At 49.5% G+C, this 20,444-nt stretch overlaps 2 protein-coding genes across 2 annotated transcripts in view; one reads left to right on the top strand and one right to left on the bottom strand.

Annotated features, from left to right (window-relative positions):
* The first annotated feature begins 2,661 nt into the window (after positions 1–2,661).
* On the top strand, positions 2,662–7,461 carry PCBD1 (pterin-4 alpha-carbinolamine dehydratase 1). The gene is made up of 4 exons (XM_027692958.1): positions 2,662–2,845; positions 5,908–6,039; positions 6,404–6,484; positions 6,993–7,461. Exons 1-4 carry the CDS (start codon positions 2,843–2,845, stop codon positions 7,089–7,091), a joined length of 315 nt encoding a protein of 104 aa, XP_027548759.1. The 5' UTR covers positions 2,662–2,842; the 3' UTR covers positions 7,092–7,461.
* Positions 7,462–8,633: 1,172 nt separating this feature from the next.
* SGPL1 (sphingosine-1-phosphate lyase 1) overlaps positions 8,634–20,444 on the bottom strand; it is a 31,716-nt gene continuing 19,905 nt past the window's right edge. The window contains exons 7-14 of the mRNA XM_027692957.1: positions 17,553–17,641; positions 16,523–16,628; positions 15,970–16,068; positions 15,010–15,159; positions 13,757–13,995; positions 13,039–13,185; positions 11,954–12,074; positions 8,634–11,868 (exon numbers count right to left, since the gene is read on the bottom strand). Coding sequence (XP_027548758.1) covers positions 11,728–11,868; positions 11,954–12,074; positions 13,039–13,185; positions 13,757–13,995; positions 15,010–15,159; positions 15,970–16,068; positions 16,523–16,628; positions 17,553–17,641 — 1,092 coding nt within the window. The 3' untranslated portion in view covers positions 8,634–11,727. The remainder of the gene's footprint in view (positions 11,869–11,953; positions 12,075–13,038; positions 13,186–13,756; positions 13,996–15,009; positions 15,160–15,969; positions 16,069–16,522; positions 16,629–17,552; positions 17,642–20,444) is intronic.

Genomic DNA, 20,444 nt, shown 5'->3' with positions numbered 1-20,444 from the left:
CAGGATTTAAAGTGGTTTGGGTTGGAAGGGACATTACTAATCATCCAGTTCCATCCCCCCTGCCATGGGCAGGGACAACTTCCACTATCCCAGGTTGCTCCAAGCCCCGTCCAACCTGGCCTTGGACACTTCCAGGGATGGGGCAGCTTCTCTGGGCAGCCTGTCCCAGGGTCTCACCACCCTCACAGTGAAGAATTTCTTCCCAATATTCCATTTAACCCTGCCTCTGTCAGTGTGAATTCATTCTCCCTCGTCCTGTCACTCCGGACCCTTATCCAAAGTCCTTCTCCAGCTCTCTCAGGCACTGGAAGGAGCTCTCAGGTCACCCTGTTCTTGTCTTGCTCCTTTCCCACAAAGACAGGCTGAGAGAGCTGGGACTGTTCAGCCTGGAGAAGAGAAGGTTCCAGGGAGACCTGAGAACCTCTTCCAGTTCCTAAAGGGGCTCTGAGAGAGCTGAGTTCCAAGGGTTACCTGGAAAAGCAGACCTGCAGGAAGATGACTGAGCACGTTCTTCATACTCCTTAGTGAGGAGCCAGCACAGACTATGGGGAAGGAAAAAAGAAAAGAGGAAAAGAAAGAAACTCAAACAACAAAAGAAATCAACACATCCAAACAACACTCATTGCTCTATTGGACCATCAAAATGTTTCAGGGAGAATGAAATGAGAAGGGAGAGGTATTCAAAAAGCAAATTGAGATGGGAGACAGAACAGGGCTCTCAACTGAAGCAGCTTTCAGGGTCAGATAATTTTGTTAAAAACTTACTGACAAAATAAAAATAATAGTAGGTGAGTGATATTGAAGTGCACCTCAAATATCCAGAATGCCCCGCGGGTATGTGACAGCAATGTGGGTTTAGCTGCCACTGACCTCGTCAAAGGAACACAGCTCTAAACTAGACAAAGAGAGAAGGAAAAAGAGCAAAAATCTGCTCCCAGTAAACAGGCACAGGGTGCAAACTGCTCTGAGTAAACACCTTGCCCAACATCCCTCAATTAATAATTAAAAGCAGATCTAAAGGGTCCCATCTCAAAAAGAGGAATTAAAGCAGTGCAGAGGGAGAGTTTCATGCACTCAGAGGTTCAGGAGCTGAAGTCAGCCAAAGGACTCCCCTGCACACAGTTCCACATCCCAGAGAGAGGAAAATCACAACTGCCCCGTTGACATTTTTTGGACAAGCTCATCTCTCTGCAAGAGATCCCGCCCATGAAAGGTTGGCAGTTAAAGCTGGATTTATCACCCAGGAGAGAAAATGCCATTACAAAGGAGCTGAGCCATCAGCAGACACGGTATAAGTGACCTCTTTTCTCCTGATGCTCTCCACCTCTAAGGGACTGAGGTGGGGGCAGGCACTCTGGACTGGCAGCACACGGATTGCCAAGGGAAACAGGATCAGCTCCAGCCAGGCTGGAGCAAAATCCAACAGAGAGAAAGAGGGATAGCACGAGAAATAGGGGATTTGTTTCCTTCCCATCTCCAAATCAATAGGGAGGCCAACAGAGGCACTCTCTCCCAGCCCAGGAGCTCTCAGGGCCCTGACAGGGCCACCAAAGGTCACCTGCCCATATTTACAGGGGCTGTGCTGATGAAACTGCCTGTCCTGCACTTCCAGCTTATGCCAAGGAAATATTCTGCTGGCCTTTCCCAACCTGACAAACAATCCCACCTCCTGATTGCATTGCTGGAAACTGTACAGCACACCCCCTCCTTTCATCCATATCAGAGCTTCCAGCTTCACATCCACACACAATGATTTTCTTCTCAGGTGCTGCATTTCTCTCCAAGTCTTTTCTCCCTGGACAGACACTCAGGGTCTCCCTGGACACAAAAGATGTACATTTTTTCCTTTCCATTACCCTGGCAAGGAAACATATAGAGAGGGGAAAAAAAAAAAAAGAAAAAGGGAAAGGAAGAATTTGCTTCCCTCTAACTTGCCTGCTGGAGAAACAAATCATCTCTGTGGTACCCACAAACCCTTACAGTAGAAAACCAAATGGGCAGGAGAGTATATATAAGGGATGTATGTCACACCATATTAAAAAAATAATCCAGAATTAGTTGCTTCAAGAGTAAAGGAGCCACAAGGGTATAGCAGGGGGCTGAATTCCTGTCTGCCACGTACATCAGCACAGTAAAAAGTTGTTGTCAGCACTGGAAAATTGCCCATCACATGAGTGGGTTTAGCAGACAACGAGCTGCAGGACTTGGGCACAAAGCCGGCGGCCCTGGAGAGCAAAAATGCCAGGGAGCAGCACGGGGCATCCTGCACATCCCGTTCCCTCGGCAACGGGAGAAAACACCTTGGAAATGCTCAGGAGGGCTGTGCTGCACACACTCTCCCCTTTCCATGGCTTTTAGTCCACGCGCTGCGATATAATCCGGGCTGTCCCAGGCAATGCATCTTGTGATTAGCGCTGCCCGGAGCTCAGAGGGCCGGGAAGCACGTGGATACACTCAGCCAGGATCACCGTGGCGCTCATCACACATGTTGCCAGCAGCAGCCGGTGGTACCTCCTTCAGTTGGCCCTCTCCATCCTGTTCCACCTTTTCCTTGTGCAGCAGGTTAAAAAAAGCGAGCCCGCGGGAGAGGGGTGGGTGGGTTCGGGGCGGACACAGCATCGCTTCGGCGGGCAGGGGTTCCGAGAGCCCCTGGATGCCCCACGGCCCTGTGGGGCCCCGCAGGCGGGTGCCCGGCGTTGGGAAGGCTCTGCCGGCCGGGGGAGGACCCGGTTCCCTCGCCACGCCTCCCGCCACCCCGGACACGCCGCGGCTGCCGCGGGCTCCGCACGCCGAGCATCACCCGACCCGCACCGGGCACGGAGGGCACGGACACGCGAGGGCCATGGTAAGTCCCTGCTGGGAAAAGCCGGCTGTTTCTTTAGCCTTTTCCATGGCAGGAAGGTTTCGGCGGCAGCTCCAGACCCTGAGGAGAGGCAGGAGGGAAGGGAGAAAGGAGCGCTGTGGTTAATCAGTAACGCGGGAGCTCCGCGGCCGCTGCTGAATTACCAAAGGCAGCGCCCCGCGGGGTCCCTGCGAGGGGGAGGGAAAGGGGCCGTCAGCAATGATCCCCCCCTCCAATTCTGTAGGGCAAGGACGACCCCCGTGTGTGCTCCGTCTGCACAGCCCGTGCAACACACCCCGGGCCAGCTGGAAATCGGTTTTTCCACAGCAACAAGAGACCGTGGGCCTTGTGACATCATTCCAGGGCTGTGCCCTTTACCTTCTCCCAGGTGACAAGTCACCACTAATATCGGGAAAGAATCCTTTCCCTGTGAGGGTGGGGAGGCCCTGGCACAGGCTGCTCAGAGAAGCTGTGGCTGCCCCATCCCTGGAAGTGTCCAAGGCCAGGTTGGACGGGGCTGTGAGCAATTTGGGATAGTGGGAGGTGTCCCTGCCCATGACCGGGGGTGAGACTGGATTATCTTTAAGGTCCCTTCCAACCCAAACCGTACTGTGACTCTCTAACTAAAATCTTACAGTTAGGGCAAAGAGGGTTGTTTCATCTCCTGACAGCTCAAAGCTCTCCCAATTTCCCATGCTGATTCCTTTCCCCCAGTTGCACAATGCATCTGCTTGGTTTCCTGCTGGCAAAACATAAAAATCCCAACTCCTTGGCAGCTGAGAGCCAGCAGAAGAAAACAAAATAATTTAATTTTCCTAATGAGAAGAGTGTGTTTTAAAGGACTAAGTGCACATGAAAGCATTAACGTGCCATACTGACAAAAACAGTGGGCTGGGCAATGTGCTGGGGTGGAGAAGGAGGGATTGGAGGAGGCTGGAGGGCACAGGGGTGCTCCAGGCAGAGGGTTTGCCATCACAAGACACAGTGGTCAGTGGACCAAACCTCAGCCTGGCCACGCTTCCCACTGGTGCTGGGCTCTGGCAGAGGAGCTGGGCCTGGAAAAAGCCCCGGGGCCTGTCCTCCCACATGGTCACAGCAAAGAAAAGCGTTCAAGAGAACAATTAAACCACGTCCCTGCCAAGCAGCCTGGTTTCTTGCTCTGCACAGGGGAGGCTGGTTTGGAGCCCAGCCCCCGGCATCCACATCCCTCTGCTCCAGGCAACAACTCCAGCTTTACTCAGCCTTTAGCACCGATACATGAGCAGGTTTCAGCCCCGATCCCAAATCCTGCCCCGTTCCCATCAGTCCCCAGGGCAGCTCCCACTGGTGCCCCCCTGCCTCTGTCCCCACCTCATCCAGTTGCTAAGCTACCTGCGCCCGGCTTATCTCGCCATCGGCAGGGAAGGGCAACGGCTCCAGGTTTATTGTGCTAAGTCATGTTTACTCACTACCTTCCCTCCAAGCCCAGAGCTCGGAGGAGGACAGGGTTATCATTTGGGGGATGGGGAGGGAGGTGACAGAGCCGGGGCTGGCAGGGGGCCTTCCAAAATGCTGCGAGGCCAAAACATGTATGGGCAAGGAAGGCTTTCCCCAAAAATCATGCAGCTGCGATGCCAGGGGGACAGAAACCATCCCACCCCCAGCCACCCCACACTGAGGTTCAGGGCACACCTTGGCACTCTCCATCCCATGCAGCTGGCAGCTTTCTCCAAGCATAAGGGTCACAGCTCCACAGACAGGGAGGGACCCACACAGCCATGGGAATGGGGCATCATCTTTCCAATCTTCCTGAAAACACGCAAGAACCACCCCCAAAAACATCAGCTTCATGGCTGCCTCTTTGGTTCTGTACAGCCTGGGAGAAGGTAAACCACAGGAGAGGATGATTTGCCTTGTTTAAGGTGGTAATTCTCAGCATCGATGCCCAAGCAAAGCATCTCAAGGCCCTGCTGCCCAAACACCCCTAAAAAAGGAGTCTGGATTTGTTGGGACTCACATCTAACTTACCACAGTTTGCTCTGCAGCACATAAAGGAAAGGAAATCGCAAAGAGATATTGATCTTTGTCATCACCAACTGCAAGGATCAGGTCACCCAAGGCTGTCAGAGCTCAAGGAGCTGTTGGACAACACCCTCAGGCATATGGTGGGATTCTTGGAGTATCCTGTGCAGGGCCAGAAGCTGGACTTGATGATCCTAGTGGGTCCCTTCCAGCTCATAATACTCCGCGATTCTGTGAAAGAATTTTAATTACCAGAATAACCTTTCAGAGAGAGCAATACCCCTCTGCACTCACTCCTGCCTTCCCCAGAGCCAGAACAGATGCTGGCTCGGGTAGTCCCCATCCCCAAGAGCTTCATTTTAGTTTTATCTTTACCTATAATCATTTCCCAAAGCCAGGAATTGCTGCTTCCCCACCACCACCCCTTACAAACCAAATAACAGCAGCTCTGCCCAAGACAAGGCTCACTCACAATCCCTCCCTCTGCCCTTTTTTCATCACAGACAGGAACAGCCTCTTGAACTCCGTTGTAATTAGAAGGGAGATGGAAAAGGAAAAGGAGCTGAACTGCAGTTTAGTGTGACTCATCTCTGATTGATGCCACTTCTTTCCTCTAAAACAGGCTCCCAGTAAATAAATATATAAAATAAATAAATATATAAAATAGGGAAACATAAAGCAATTCTCTGATGTAGAGACCATCACAGAGTTTCAGGTTTTGGTTTCCCCCCAGAAAATTATCTGTAATGTATTTTGGAGCTTAACCTCACACAGGTATCATTTCTTAGTACACCAGGTTGTAACAAGGACATACAGACACTGGGGGAGGTGTTGCAGGTGAGAGGACAGAAGGGACCAGCTGGACCTTGGATACATGCAGGATGTATCCCGGGCAGGGAGCAGAGGGCAGCGTTGATATCCCACCTGTCCCACCCACCCTGCAGCTGCCTCTGTGTTCCCATAACTCCAGGATCCATGGGATGCCTCGCTGCTCTGAACAGCTGCTCCATCATACCTGTGCCACACTGATTCGCTTCTCTTCCCTTCCCTTCCCGCGGTGCCAGGCAGGAAAAGCCCACAGGCTGAGCACAGAGGAGAGGGAGCAGCTGCTGCCAAACCTGAGAGCTGTGGGGTGGAATGAGGTGGAAGGCAGAGATGCCATCTTCAAGGAGTTCCACTTCAAGGACTTCAACCGGGTAGGAGCACCAGTGGCACGCGTTTTACAAACTGGGAGACCCGGTTTGCAGAGCAGGGAGTCCCCTCTGCAAGGCTCAGCCACAGAAACCCCTCCAGGGGCCTCCTGAAATGTGATGGCTGAGCAAGGTAACCTCCCCCACACACCAAAGTGGTCAACTCAGCACACAGTTTGTCTGGAGAAAAACTCCTCAAAAAAAATAAAGAAAACCCACAGAAAACCCCAAGAAAGACATGGAACATCCCAGGCCTTGCATTTGGTTGGGTTATCTAAAAACAGGTGGTGTAGAATTAACAGTAATGGGGTGAAAAGCAATATACTGCAGGGTCAGTGGTTCAGAGTTAACTTCCCTTCTCACTCCACAGGCCTTTGGCTTCATGACCAGAGTGGCTCTACAGGCAGAAAAACTGGATCACCACCCTGAATGGTTCAACGTGTACAATAAGGTAAGAAACAGGGATGGTGGGGGCAAAACAGAGCTCTTCAGTGAGCAGATCCCTTTTCTGAGGGATAAAACAGGAGCAGCAAGTCCTGTTCCCATCAGCAGGACTTCTTCCCTTGGATGCTATTCCCCTATCCCAGACAGCCTCCAGCTTTCACAGATCCTTTCCCTCGTTTTTCCCCTCTCCAGCTGAGCAGGAGCTGCCCTGGCCCGACTCAGGGGGTGTCTTTTTTAAATCATATCAGAAGTAGCAGGAGTAGTAAGGGAGAAGCTTCTGGGGAAGGAGGGAGTTGAGAAGCGGGCACAGTGGCTGCTGTGACCGAGGCAGGGGTGGCAGTGACAGCTTGTGGACAGGATAAGCTGCAGGAAGGAGAAAACCAGGCAAAGTGCCAGGCCACCTCTCCCACCCCGGGAAATGTCTGGAGCCACCTGTGCCTCACCTGCAGCACTGGGGGAAACCATCCCTGCTCTTTCTGCCAGCAACACTCTGTCTGTCTGTCTGTCTGCTTCAGGTTCACATCACCCTGAGCACCCACGAGTGTGGAGGGCTGTCGGAGCGGGACATCAACCTGGCCAGCTTCATCGAGCAGGTCGCAGCTTCCCTCTCCTGACCAGAGACACATGAAGCCAAAAAGCCACTGTGCCACTGCCACAATCCATGTCTAGACAGCTGCCCCCAGAGCCTTGTCCCGCTTCCAAGCTGCATCCTGGGATCCAGACTGCCTGACACCTCACCCATCCCCCCGCCACAGCTCACTTGGATGGAGGCCCTGCTCAGGGTGCACATACTGAGCTTGCAAATTCTGTCCTTAAAACCTTCCTTAGCCATGTGCTCCCAGCCCACCAAGCACTGAGCCTTTCACCAGGAATCAGTCATATCACAGAAACACAGACTGGTTTGGGTGGGAAAGGGACCTTAAAGATCATCCAATTCCAGCCCCCTGCCACGGGCAGGGACACCTTCCACTAGCCCAGGTTGCTCCAAGCCCCGTCCAACCTGGCCTTGGACACTTCCAGGGATGGGGCAGCCACAGCTTCTCTGGGCAACCTGTGCCAGGGCCTCACCACCCTCACAGGCAATAATTTTTTCCTAATATCCAATCTAGACCTCCTCTCTGTCAGTGTGAAGCCATTCCCCCTTGTCCTGTCACTACATGCTCTTATAAAAAGTCCCTCTCCATGTTTCTTGTGGGCTCCCTTCAGGTCCTGGAAGGCCACAATTAGGTCACCCCAAAGCCTTCTCCTCTCCAGGCTGAACAATCCCAATTCTCCCAGCCTTTCCTCACAGCAGAGCTGTTCCATTCCTCTAATCAACTTGGTGGCCTCCTCTGGACTTGTTCCAACAGCTCCATGTCCTTCCAGTCACGTTACGCAATTGCACCAGTAAATCTTTCCCAAGCCTGAGCCCATCCAGCCACTGTGTTGTTGCTTCTAGAATATGCTTTCTGCCTAAAACGTTTTGTGAACCCCTTGGTCTCTCTGTAACAAACCAGCAAGGTGATGTGCAGTTTGTCATCCCTGTAACCCCTCTCCAACAGTATTAAAAGCAGGCCTGTGGTCTCACCCCAACTGGAACCAGCCTTTAGCAAGATACCAAGTGATAATGTTTACAATAAATGTCTTGGTTAACCTGATGTCAGCTTGGAAAGAGGCCTCACTGATCAAATGACACCAACAGGTTTCCCTGAGGCAGGTACTGCTCTCAGGAAGGTGCTTCTGCCATGGGAAAATTTCATGGAGAAGTGGCACATGCCTTGGCCTCAAAGTGATTGGGGTCTGAAAAAGAAGATTATCAAAGCCAGAGCAGGTAAAAACTGCTCGTGTAAAATCACATGTGTGCCATAGCCAAGGCACAAACACAGGGAAGGGACAACCAAAAGGTACAAAGCAGCACAGCAACAGGCCAGGGATTGCTTACATCCCAAAAAGAGGTTGGGGGTGGGTTTGGTGGTACAAGATCTTCAGTAATACAATTATCAACTTGATGTGAAACCAACAGTAGCTGCTTTCAGCACAACAGTCTGGGGAAAAACATTACAAACACCCAGTTCAGGTCTGGTTTTTTTCCCTCTTTTTTTTTTTAACCCTTTAAAGTTCTACAAAGCATTAGTGGAAAATCCATAGCTCTTAAATGAGAGCTTTCAGCATCTTTGTAGCCAAAGACACCCTTTATCTCGACAGAATGACAGAGTAGCCCTCAGGCAGAGTTAGTAAGATTCATAAACCATCCCAAACTGCTACAGCCCAGGCTGTGCATGAGCAAAGACCAGGAACAACAGGTCCCCAGTCATTCACATGACCATTGAAACAGGAAAATAAGAGCTCAAGGAGCCTAGATAGCTAAACACACCATTTTAATACAAACTAGGCCCGTTTTCACCATCTCTTCAGCTATTTCAGCCTCCAGTTTTACAGTGGCAAATCAGAGAAACACAGAAATACTGCCATCAGGTGAACTCATCCTGTTTGTTCATTAAAAAGTCCATGTGGATTTATTGGGCAGGATATTATTGTGTTGTACGCAACCCTTCCATTCCCTTCTCCCCCACGTCATCAGAAAAGTGCAGATGAAATCCATGGCATGAAGACACACATCTCTTCTTGGTCCATCCCATTGGATATTCTTCAGTCTAGTACCTAAGAGCAGGCAAATCCCTTGGGAGTTCTCTGTACAAGCAACAAATTCAGTGTCCAGCTTGGAAAACCAGACAGCTGGAAATCTCACGGGAATTAACAGTCACGGAAATCCCTCCAGGTCTAAAGTACCATCCAGTCTCAGATCATAATCCAGTTCATCAAATTCTTCTTTTTTGTCTTTTAAGTAATCACACAGCCTGTTAATCCATTTTTCTAAGACCATTTGGCATGATAAAGGAGATGCAGATTACATGTGAGGTGACCAGGATGAATAAAGACTACACAGCAGTAAATTACAGTGGCCCGCTCCTGACCACAGGATTACATTTACAGTATAGAACAAACACACATGAAACAACTAAACCCACAAATATTATTAATAAGCAAAGCCCAGAATAGAATACATTGACTTACAAATAACATCTTCAAATACTTCCAGAAATGTGAAATGGAGCACTGATCTGTTAGATCCATCTACTTCCTGGGAGGAAAAATGCAACCAGGGAAGGAAGAGAACTGATTTTCTCTCTCCTTCAGCCCACCCCTGATCCATCCCTTTTTTCTTTTAAAGCAGAAACAAAAGGAGTACCTCCCTTTTTTGCTTTGTTTTGTTAAATCTCAGTTCAAAAGAGAACCATCACAGTAGCCAGACACTTAAGACTGTCTCCAAAGTACTGCAAGCTCAGAGATGCAGTAATGGTCACACTTGACAGAATAAATAGGTCCAGTACAAACTGCCAGAGCTGATAACCCCATCAAGAGACTCTCAGGCAATTCAGAGATTTCAAAAGGGCCCAGAGACATGCATCAAGTCATCAATTTCAGGGCAGATGGCCAAAATACTTTTGTCTCCCAGCACTGAGAATAAAGCTGTTGGAAAGCCAGCATTCTTGCCACAGTGGCTGGGCCCAGGGCTGCACTGGTTTGTGCAGTGGCTGGTAAGTGACTTTCTCATTCTGTAAAATTACTGTGCAAGTGTGTGCTTCAGCAAGGGTCAGCTTCAGGCAACAGGCCCTCTACAGCAGAGAAATGTCTTCTGATACCCTGTGCAGACATGGCATGAAATCTTCGCCCACGTGTGGAATTCTGCCTGGAAAACTCTCTGTTCCACGCAAAAAGCTCAGAGGAAACATGGGAAAGCCCTGCAGGAGTAACTCCGCTGGTATTTAATAACTTAAGGAGATTCTGGCTTGGCCTTGAGGCTACAACTGCCTCACAGGCTGCACTGGGAAAACGATCTCACCATAAAAACAACAGAGAAAAATAGGAAGGCTGAGCCCTGTGCCCAAGGCTTGAGCTCCTCTGACTTGCTGCATCCTTTCCTCTGCCTCTCAGAGCTCTCCCAGCGTCTTTGTAATACTGTGAAGGGACTTGGCTCAATACAACTACCACTCTACCTTACAGGCAGGTGTCCTTCCTCTGAGGCCAGCCTGCCTTTGAGGTTTATTTTCAGCATAGTACCATAAAGAGACGACCGCAGCCAAGGCCAAGGCCAAGAACTGAACCCTCCAGCCCTCCCTGGCGTCCCACAAAAAAAAAACAACAAAAAAAGAAGCCAGAGAAGCATCAAGGCACAATGGTGAATGCCCTTTTGAGAATGTGCCTTAAAAGAATCAGTGCAAAGATTACTGCTAATACAAAGTCACCTTTTTGATACTAAAAGATCGTGGTAAAAAAAAAAAGAACCGTCAGCTTTGGCACCGTCCGTTTGCACACGACATCCAGGGCCTGGCTGGCTCTGCTACAGCATCACGAGGGGACAGTGGAAAAACCTTCAAGTTATGAGAAGGGAAATTGGTTTTGCACCTCCCTCCAGAATTGTGCAAGGTAAAAAACATCCCTCCAAGTGGTAAATGCACGTCTTCTGGAAGAGGCAAGGAAGCAAAACAGCTACGATGTACCCGGGATTTTCAGTACCATCCAGCTCCTCTCCCTACACCACCCGCTTGGGTTTCTATTTCTGCTGCTATTCAAGAGGTTCCAGAAAAGGATTTTGTGTTGTTTTCTTCTCCCCCTCAGCAGATGCTGATTGCAGTCTCACTGAGACCTCCAGAGGGGATTTCAAAAGGAGTCCATGACCATCTTCCCTTTGCCAATTTATCAGCTCTGCATTACACAGATATAAGGCTCCCAGCACGGTCTGTTAAATGCAGTAGCTTAGAGGGATACTCAAAAGAAAACAAAATTTTCAATTTATTTTCTACCTTTAACTTCTGGGAAGATTGAAGCTTTGGAACACAACATGAGAATTCAAATCTAACACTTGGTTGGACACTGGCTGAATACCAGTTCTGAGGAGGAGGAACAGCAAGGAATGCAGTGACACGCAGAATACCTGAGGAATTTGGAGTTGTGGAATGGACATTCAACTGACCACCAAGAGCCATGATAAAACAGGCAGGGGGAAGGGAAGAAAAGCCCTAAAAATGAAGTTGGGCGTGAAAATAATGTGGATTTCAGAACAGACTAAGACAGGGAAGGAATTCTTCCAGATCAAGCCACGCTCAGACCTGCAGTTGTAGGAACAAAGGCTTACTGCAATCTCTTCCCTAGGAAACCTTTTGAACCACTCCAGTGCCAGCTGGCAAGGCATCCATTGTTGCACTACAGTCAGTGGTGGCCGGGAGAGCCGTTCATGTGCTTTTCACTGCAAGGAACATCCGTGCTGTAGAGGCCATCCAGGTACGCCTGGGAAATCTCTGCTACCAAGCTCCTGTCTGGGACAGACTGTGCCATTCCATAGATAGCTCCCTAAGCAGAAAAGAGCAGGCTGTTACAAAGGAGAAACGTGGCCACCCCCCAAGAACATCCCCTCTCTGTGTGCTGGCCTCCTCACCATGCCTGTGGTCTTGGCGTTGAGGTCCTTCACGATGTCCTCGATGCTGTCTCTGACATCCTTCAGGAACTCTTCAGCAACACCAGACTTCGTGTGCAGCTGAGTAATGCAGAGATGGATGCTGGGTAAGCAGGGCAGAGGGAGAGATTAACCACCTCCAGAACACACAGCTCCCTATTTTCCAAGCAACTGACAGCACTTTAGTCCTTCTGTGGGCTAAATAACCATGTATCTCCCTAAAAAAGCATTCCCTGAGCACCACTAAGGGTAATCCCTGCAAAATACTTACAGGAACCAAGCTTGGAGAGTTCAGCTCTTCTTCTGCAAATGTCAGCTCCTCCTCCCTTCCTTCCTGACTTCACCATTACATTAAAGGCCTATCATTTTCTCACCTCATTCCAGGGACCTCTGGCGAGAAAAATGCAGCTGCCTGCAAGGATGGTAATCCTTGCCATCATTTCCCTCTCCTTCCTCTGCAGCTTCCAAGCCATCACCAGCCCCCAGAGTGGAAGCTGGCATCCACCAGAAGGAACAGGGCTACATGCACCTCTGAGCTATCACCTCAGGCTCCATAGACTTTGCTTTGTGTGGCCAGTCAAAAATTTTTTCAGTGCAGCTACATCTGACAGCACTGGCCCCTTTTACCCACAAAAACCCAACTACCCACTTAAGGAAAGTCTCTGGCAAACATTCATTTTACATCACTGAAAATGATCAGCCCTTCACTGTTCTTTCAATTACCTTCACCTCCAATGGGCAGCAGGAAGATACTAAAAATAAATCTATAAACCCTCAGCTAACTAATGTGAGATAAAGCCTTGGTTATTTATATTTTTCTGCTTGCATTAGAGGTAAATAGAAAGCGAGCCTCAGATATGTTCCTCTGCCATGCTCATTAAAATTACTATTGCTTTATCCTCACTGCTGTATATCAGCAGTTACAGAAGTAATTCTTTCTCTGCAGAAGACAAGTCTACATACAATTTACCAGATATGGACAACACCACTCAGCAAATCATAAGAGCTGTGTGGCCTGAAGATGCCTATCTTGCACACCCTCTTGAGATATGCCTCCACACACTCACCTTGGTGGGAACTGTAGGACATTTAAGTTCCATCCTTTTGCAGCTAAAAAATTGGATAACCGATAAATGTCGAAAGTGTCCGAGCCGATGGAGATCACAGACACCTCCGGTTTCCCAAAAATGAAGATGCTGTCAATTTTTCTCAACCTTGAATGGAAAAAGGAGAAAAGAAATGACTGACCAGGGTTCAGACATTCTGTCCACCTAGCTGGAGCCTTAAGGGAAAAGCTACAGAAGGGAACAGATGACAGCACATTCCCACCCAAAAATCATGCAGCCAGCCCAGGTCAGTGGGAGTTGCAAGAGAACCCGGGTCATGACATACCCTAAAGTCAAGTAAATTCAGGAAGAAACGTAAAAAAGGGAAGACAGAAAGGCAGGGGAAGACAGACTAGCAGAGAAAACCAGCTTCTCTCACCCAGCCACACAAATACCCCAACAGGAGAGAATATAACCCTTCTTTTGTCCTCCCTCCAGATTCCCTCCTCAGCCATGGTTGAGGCAGAAGGAATTCTGCAAGCAAAGCCAGCTGAAGAAAGGTGCCTGCACCCCTCCTCTCTGGGCACAAACAAAGCATCTTCTCCCAGAACTGCCCAGCAGGTCCCTACCCAGCAGGTCCCATGCCATAGCTCCTCCAGGGAAACAGAAACAGGAGCAGTTTGGGAGGAGGAGTGCAGCTCAGGGTTGAAGAGCACAACGCAAACACAAAGACACGTACTCTGACTCGAGGAAACGGGCTGTTTTAATGATCCTCTTCGTGGCCTCAACGTAGCCTGACTCTCCTATGTGCAGCAGAGTTGCCCAGCATGCAGCTATGATCCCACCAGGCCTGGAGCCTGCCACGGAGGGGGAGGCATAGATACCCCCCTGCCAGTCGGGGGCTATGAAGAACTGGTATTTCCTGTACTTCTTGTCGCTGTAGAGCACCACCGAGGAACCCTTGGGGGCGTAGCCATACTGCAAGGGGAACAGACAGGGTCAGAGAGCACCAAGAGGGCACAGGAACACAACCAAGCACTCACCATGTGCCTGGACTGTTGATCTGCTGGAGGGCAGGAAGGCTCTGCACAGGGAGCTGGACAGGCTGGATCCATGGGCTGAGGCCCAGTGCCGGGTCCTGCCCTTGGGTCACACCAACCCCTGCAGCTCCAGGCTGGGGCAGAGGGGCTGGAAAGATGGGAAAGGCCCTGGGGGTGCTGGTGACAGCGGCTGGACATGAGCCCGGGTGTGCCCAGGGGGGCAAGAAGGCCAAGGGCCCCTGGGCTGTGCCAGCCATGGTGTGTCACAGGCCCAGGGCAGTGCCCTCCCTGTGCTGGCACCGCTGAGGGACCTCGAGGGCTGTGCCCAGAGCTGGGCCCTCAACAGGAGAGACCTGGAGGGGCTGGAGCGTGTGCAGGGAAGGGAACGGAGCTGGGAAGGGGCTGGAGCAGCAGGAGCGGCTGAGGGAGCTGGGGGGGCTCAGCCTGGAGAAAAGGAGGCTCAGGGGGGACCTTCTGGCTCTGCAAGTCCCTGACAGGAGGGGGGAGCTGGGGGGGTCAGGCTCTGCTCCCAGGGAACAAGGATAGGAGGAGAGGGAATAGCCTCAAGCAGCACCAGGGGAGGTTTAAGTTGGACATCAGGAGGAATTTCTTCACAGAGGGAGTTGTCAGGCCTTGGCAGGGGCTGCCCAGGTTGGTAGTGGAGCCACCATCCCTGGAAGTGTTCAAGGAATGACTGGACATGGCACTCAGTGCTCTGGTCTGGGTAACAAGGTGGAGATCAGTCAAAGGCTGGACTCAGTCTTGGAGGTATTTTCCAACCTAAATGATTCTGTGATTCTGTACTTCGGTACATTGCACAAAGCACATGAACAGAGCAGCCCCTACCCCTGCACCTCAGTGCTCCCCCCCACAGAGAAGAAATGCCTGAAGGCAGGGATGGCAACAGGAATCACACCCCAAAAACAAAAGCACTGGAAGTCCCTCTCCTTACCTTGTGGGTATCAGCAGAAATGCTGGTCACACCTTCTACACGGAAATCAAAGGGACGCTTTAGAGGGAACCCTGCCTTGTCCATGAAAGCAATGAGAAATCCACCCAGGCAGGCATCCACATGGAATGGGATATTGTACTTCACTGCCAGCTGTGTGTGAACAAGAGACCAGGGAAGAAAATGATGTGGCTGGGGCACCCAAACTCCAGTCACCAAGATATACTTGCCATTTCATAAATAAATGTTCACTGGAGCCTTTGGGAGCATCATGCCATTCTCAAGCCTATCTCAAGAGGATAGGAGATCTGGAAGGGCTGGCTACCTGTGGGACACCTTTTCCTGCCTTCCACACAGAGGAAGAACATGGCATTTTGGTAGTTCGCTGTGTCTGCCAAGGGGATATGGCAACATGGTCTGAAAGGAGTATTGTTGATGCAGGATAAGGGCATGAGCCAAACAAACAGAAGGTCAGAGGCCCTGGCTGGTTCCACACAAAATAAATAACTGGAGCACAGAGAGGGAAGAAATCAAGAGCTGCGTCTGAAAAATAAAATCTCAGCCCTTTGACTCCTAACTCCCTCCACACAATTTCTCAGACTTCCACACCGATTTTGATACAACCATCAGGCCCTAAAACAAAGCCTTTTCACCAGGTGGACTATTTACCTGTTCTTTTGTTTCAGGTATCAAGGAATATCAGGAGTGAGGGGGAACATATGACTATGAGACCAACCAGTGCTTCTGGTTGGTCTCATAGTCACATGTTCCCCCTCACTCCCAAATTGCATCCTACATACTCTGCTGTTGGTCAACACCTCATTTGAGGACAGTACTACCCTTCAACCAGTGTGCTTCTCCCACCAAATTCACTAATTGGCATCCTGAAAGCCCCCTCTGCTCTTCTCGTGCTGTTTTTATTCCTACAACACACAGAAGTCCCTAGAGGGAGGGGTATCCTACCTCTGCCACCTCTTCAATAGGGTCCATAATTCCATGTGGGAACTGGGGAGCAGAACAGACCAGCATGGCTGTGTTCTTCGAGATAGCTCTCCTCATTGCCTGAAGATTTAAAGAGAGAAGATGCTCACATTCCATTTACCAAGTGCCACCCTGCCAAAAAAGACAAAAAGTGAAAACATGCAGAGTCTGGTCCTAAAAACCAATACACGAAAAGCAGACAGAGAGCAAAGGAACGAGCCACAAGCACCAGCGGGCATTAACTCATCCACTTGGAAATCCTGGAACATTTTTGTTCACCCTCATCTGAAATCTGGAGCTATTTCTGAAATACATAAGTTACTTGATCCTAAATTAATCAAACAAGGCAAAGGGATGGTTTACATCCAGTTATTTCAACTTAAAGTCTCATGTGCAGTGACAGGCACTTCCCTCATGCCCTTTTTCCTTGTTTCCAGAAAGCATTCATCCCTCTTGCTACCTGGTAGATTTCTTGCTAGTTGCTGTACAATGCTAATTATTCACAGAAAGAGCAACGTGCTGCCTAAAGCAATACCTGGACATCCACTTCCATAGCCTTGGTCAATGGGATTTGAATCAGCTTCATCCCAAAGTAATGCGCTGCCTTGTCAAACGCCGCGTGGGCACTCACCGGGACCAACCTGGAAAAGTAACAGAGTGTGTGTGTCAACCCAGGCAACACCTGGCCTGGACTAACATGATGGACACTCCATCTTGAACAACCCTCTGCATGGCCTTCTGTCAACCAGGAACTAGAATTCCCAAGAAATCTACTTTCCTGTCATATCAAACAGTATTGTGCCATCTCCATCTTCCCCTGGCCACCCTCCCCGAGAGGAGATGATACAAAAAGGAAGAAGCAGCATAAATATACCAAATGAATGTAACATTTGTGTCTCCTATCTCAAATGGCAGAAGCTGTTTGAACAGCCTTAATTAACCTTGTTTTCTGAGGCCTCATATCATTATCAGGGCCTTAAACGTTAGAGAGGGAAGAAAAGAACCACAGGAATTCAGCAGAAGATGAACACCAGTGTTTAATTTCTTTTTACATTTTCCCCTCGTCAGCAATTAACCAGAGAAATATTTTTGCTGCACCATCTAGAAAAGAAGCAGCACATTAGAGACAGCAAATCCTCCATTAGCAGTGTAAATTCCTCATTTGAGCTCCAACCAGTCCCAGCATTTTAAGGCTAAACCCTCTTTGATCTGAATAAATCAAAACCCTCCAATACTTCAAAGGGCCTGACAATCTCTGCTCAAGAGAGGCCCAAAGCTGGTATGGACAGGTTGTCTAGAGCAGCAGACAGGTATTGTCAAAATACATCTGCTCATCACAGCCCCTCAGCAACATTTGTGCCCCCCAGGCTGCTTAAAGCTTCCTGTGCCTTTGAACCATTTTTGAACCACTTCTTTCCACCCAGGGTTCTCTCCTCTAGACACAGATGGACAAGGAGGAGGTGGTAATGAGCTTTGAAATGAAGGATTATTGAGGTTTATCAGCCACCTCAACTCAAGAGGAACAGTAAATCCCACAAGCCAAGAGCTGTGGAGGTACCACTCACATTTCTGGCTGTTTGATGCCTCTCTCATATGCCAGGTCTCGGTAGGCCTTGCAGGCCATCAGGATGCTCTCAGTCCCCCCAGATGTCATCTGCCAGGAAGGAAAGAAGCAAACAAGTTAAAACAACTGCTTAACATGCATGGTGCAGAAGGGAAAAGCAAAAACATAAGGATTCAGCCACAGGACAACTCGGGGTTTCAAGGCAGCAGAAGCCACTGAACAGCACGAGGCAGCTTTCTGACATTCAGCTTGAAAACGCACATTTAAATATTGAATCCTCCGTTTAAATGGGGTGGGGGAAAGGGAAAACAAAATAAAGTATTCAACTCCAAAGTCTAACAGGAGGGGACCACACTGCATAGTTGCTAGCTGGCAAACACACCCCACCTCACAAAACTGCAAGTACGTACTTAAGCTCTTGATTACCTGGGGATTGTTTATCAGGATCACAGATTAATTATGCCACGTACACGGAAACAACAAAGCTGAGTCTGTGTTAAGTCAACTGCAGTCCAGCAGGGTTTATTAGGTCTGGAGCAGTGCCACACTGAGGCATGGAGTCAAACTCAAGGCCCAGGGCTGGCATTGCTCCCAAGCTACAAAACCTTCCCATAACCTGCAGCACTGCAGGACACAGAGCTCTCTCCCACCTTCTCTCTGCAGAGCCCAGCCTAGGCCTCCTCAACACCAGGGCTTCTAAGCCTTCAAGGACCCACCCACCAGGAGGAATTTCTGTCTTCCTCTCCCCAGCAAGCCCCTCAGTATCCACACAACCCACCAGCTGTGCTGTCCCAGCCCCCTTTACCCTGACCAGAGGAGAACAAAGGGGGTTTGCATCAAGAGGTAGAAGAGGGGAAGGTATACCCAGGTTTACTATTGCAGACTGGAACTCAAGAGCTGCTGCAAACACATAAACTCTTTACAAGAAGAGATTCCTCAAGTGGGAGGACTGTCTCTTCTTGGCCAGGCTTTATGAGTTCTGACACGCAGGGGACACTGGGCACAAACCTTCCACAGTAAAATTTTAACCTGGAAAAACATGAGGTTGGTTTCTCAAGCAGCCAGCAGGACTCCCTTACTGGGAGAACCATAACCTGAGGAAAGGGGGTACCTGGGACAATTACACAGAAGTGCAGGTGAAAGAGGAATCAAAAGCTACTTATCGGGCACATGGGGGACTAGTTTTGATCCTCAGATCTGCTGAACCAACTGCAACTTCCCCTTTTAACCTCTTCCCCCCAGAAATAAACATTAAAAGGATGTAATCACATTTGTATGTCTTATGACACCTCTAAGTTTGGGGTTTCCTTTGGTTTTTCCCAGCTGACATAGCTGCAAACCCCCAAAATATAAAGAGGTGTGACTGTGTGACAATGACTAAACATTAAGTACAGAGACAAGGAACAAAGTTCACGTGCACAAAAACCAGCCTGCCACATTTGTTCCTAACAGGACCCAAGCCAGCAGCAGCTGCTGGCACAAGCAAGTGTGGAAGTGACTGTCACACCATAGACAATTTCTGCTTTTTTTGGTAGTTTAAAAGCAACAGCTGTCACAGATAAAACCTAACAGAGCCTCACACTGGATAAAGACATCGCTGCATTAATTGTGAAGCAAATGGTTGGTAGCAGGAACACAACGTTTTAAGCTTTTTATGGGCTGTGTCACTCACTTCTCAACTCTCCTTATGAAAAGATCTGTCAAGCTGTCAGCTATTACCACTGGGGAAAAAAGCCCAGCTGGTATAACAGGGACTGCCTTCCTTCCTGCTGGGTGGGAGAAGAGGAATTACTGAGTACTTGTAACACTCCTTGCAACATAGGTATTGCAATGATTGTGAAAACTTTGCCAGGAGGGACTTTGGGATCTTGGGATTCATGTTACTGAACACCAGGGCACTCCATGCTACCAGGCCTGCTCCTTGCTGGGCAAGCATTCCCTACTCTCATCTAGATAATCTGTTCTTGAAAAAAAACAGCCTTATTCCCATATTTCAGTCTTTCCACCAAAACACCACCGTCTTGCCTCTATATATAAACAAACCTTTCCTCAAAGTCTGGCTTATCACCTGCATGGAAACGCTGAACCAGTTTCTGGTAGGTGAGAGTCAACAGCTGTCAGCAGTGGGTCACTTGCAGGATAAGGAACAACATCCAGGATGGATCCTACCCTCCAGGCAGCAGGACTGGCATGCAGACAACCACACAGAAAGCTTGTTCAAGCAGCTGAAAATCCACCCAAAAGGCCAAATTTCAGCCAGCTCAGCTTCCTAAACTGGCCCACAGCCAGCACATGACAAATCTCCACCAGAGAGAAGTATCAGAGCAGCTCGACCTGGAGGCAGCACCTTTAGCCAAGTACAGCTACAACAGCCAAATCCTTCTGGTCCCCACAGATTGTACCTGTGGGTGGAGCCTGCTCTTTTGTATAGGAGGCTTTGGCAGCTCAGCTACCCACAGCAAACCCGTTCTGCTGTAGCCAGAGCCTGAATCACTGTCACAGGATCGCACTTCCCCAGCGCCCGGGGCAGCCGGCACCCGGCCAGCACGCAGTGATTCAGCACCACCAAGGGCTCGCACACATCTCTCTCCCTCCTCCGAACGAAAGTCCACAAGCTCGAGCCGTGCCATGGGAAAAAGGGGCTGGAAACAGGCATTGTTTTAAGCGGCTTTCCAACCCTGTGCTATCTTCAAAAGCCAGGCAAAGTGTGCGGGAAAAGACGAGTAAACAGACTTTTTGTGTTCCTGAGTTATTTATTGTTTTCCAAATGGGAGGGGAGAGGAGAGAGCACAGGGAATAAATATCCTGCTTTCTCAACCGGGTATATCGCTTCTGTTGCTTCCTCCCTCCAAATCTGGACCCTCAACATTACAAACAGCAGTAAGAGGTACAG

This window comes from Neopelma chrysocephalum, unplaced genomic scaffold, assembly GCF_003984885.1.
Source record: "Neopelma chrysocephalum unplaced genomic scaffold, ASM398488v2 Primary Assembly neopelma1_89, whole genome shotgun sequence".
Taxonomy (NCBI): Eukaryota; Metazoa; Chordata; class Aves; order Passeriformes; family Pipridae; genus Neopelma; species Neopelma chrysocephalum.
This window is presented reverse-complemented; position numbering and strand designations above follow the sequence as displayed.

Coding starts and splice junctions, on each gene's coding strand:
- PCBD1 (XM_027692958.1), top strand. Junction 6,040..6,403: donor ACTTCAAGGACTTCAACCGG/GTAGGAGCACCA, acceptor CTCACTCCACAG/GCCTTTGGCTTCATGACCAG. Junction 6,485..6,992: donor GGTTCAACGTGTACAATAAG/GTAAGAAACAGG, acceptor TGTCTGCTTCAG/GTTCACATCACCCTGAGCAC.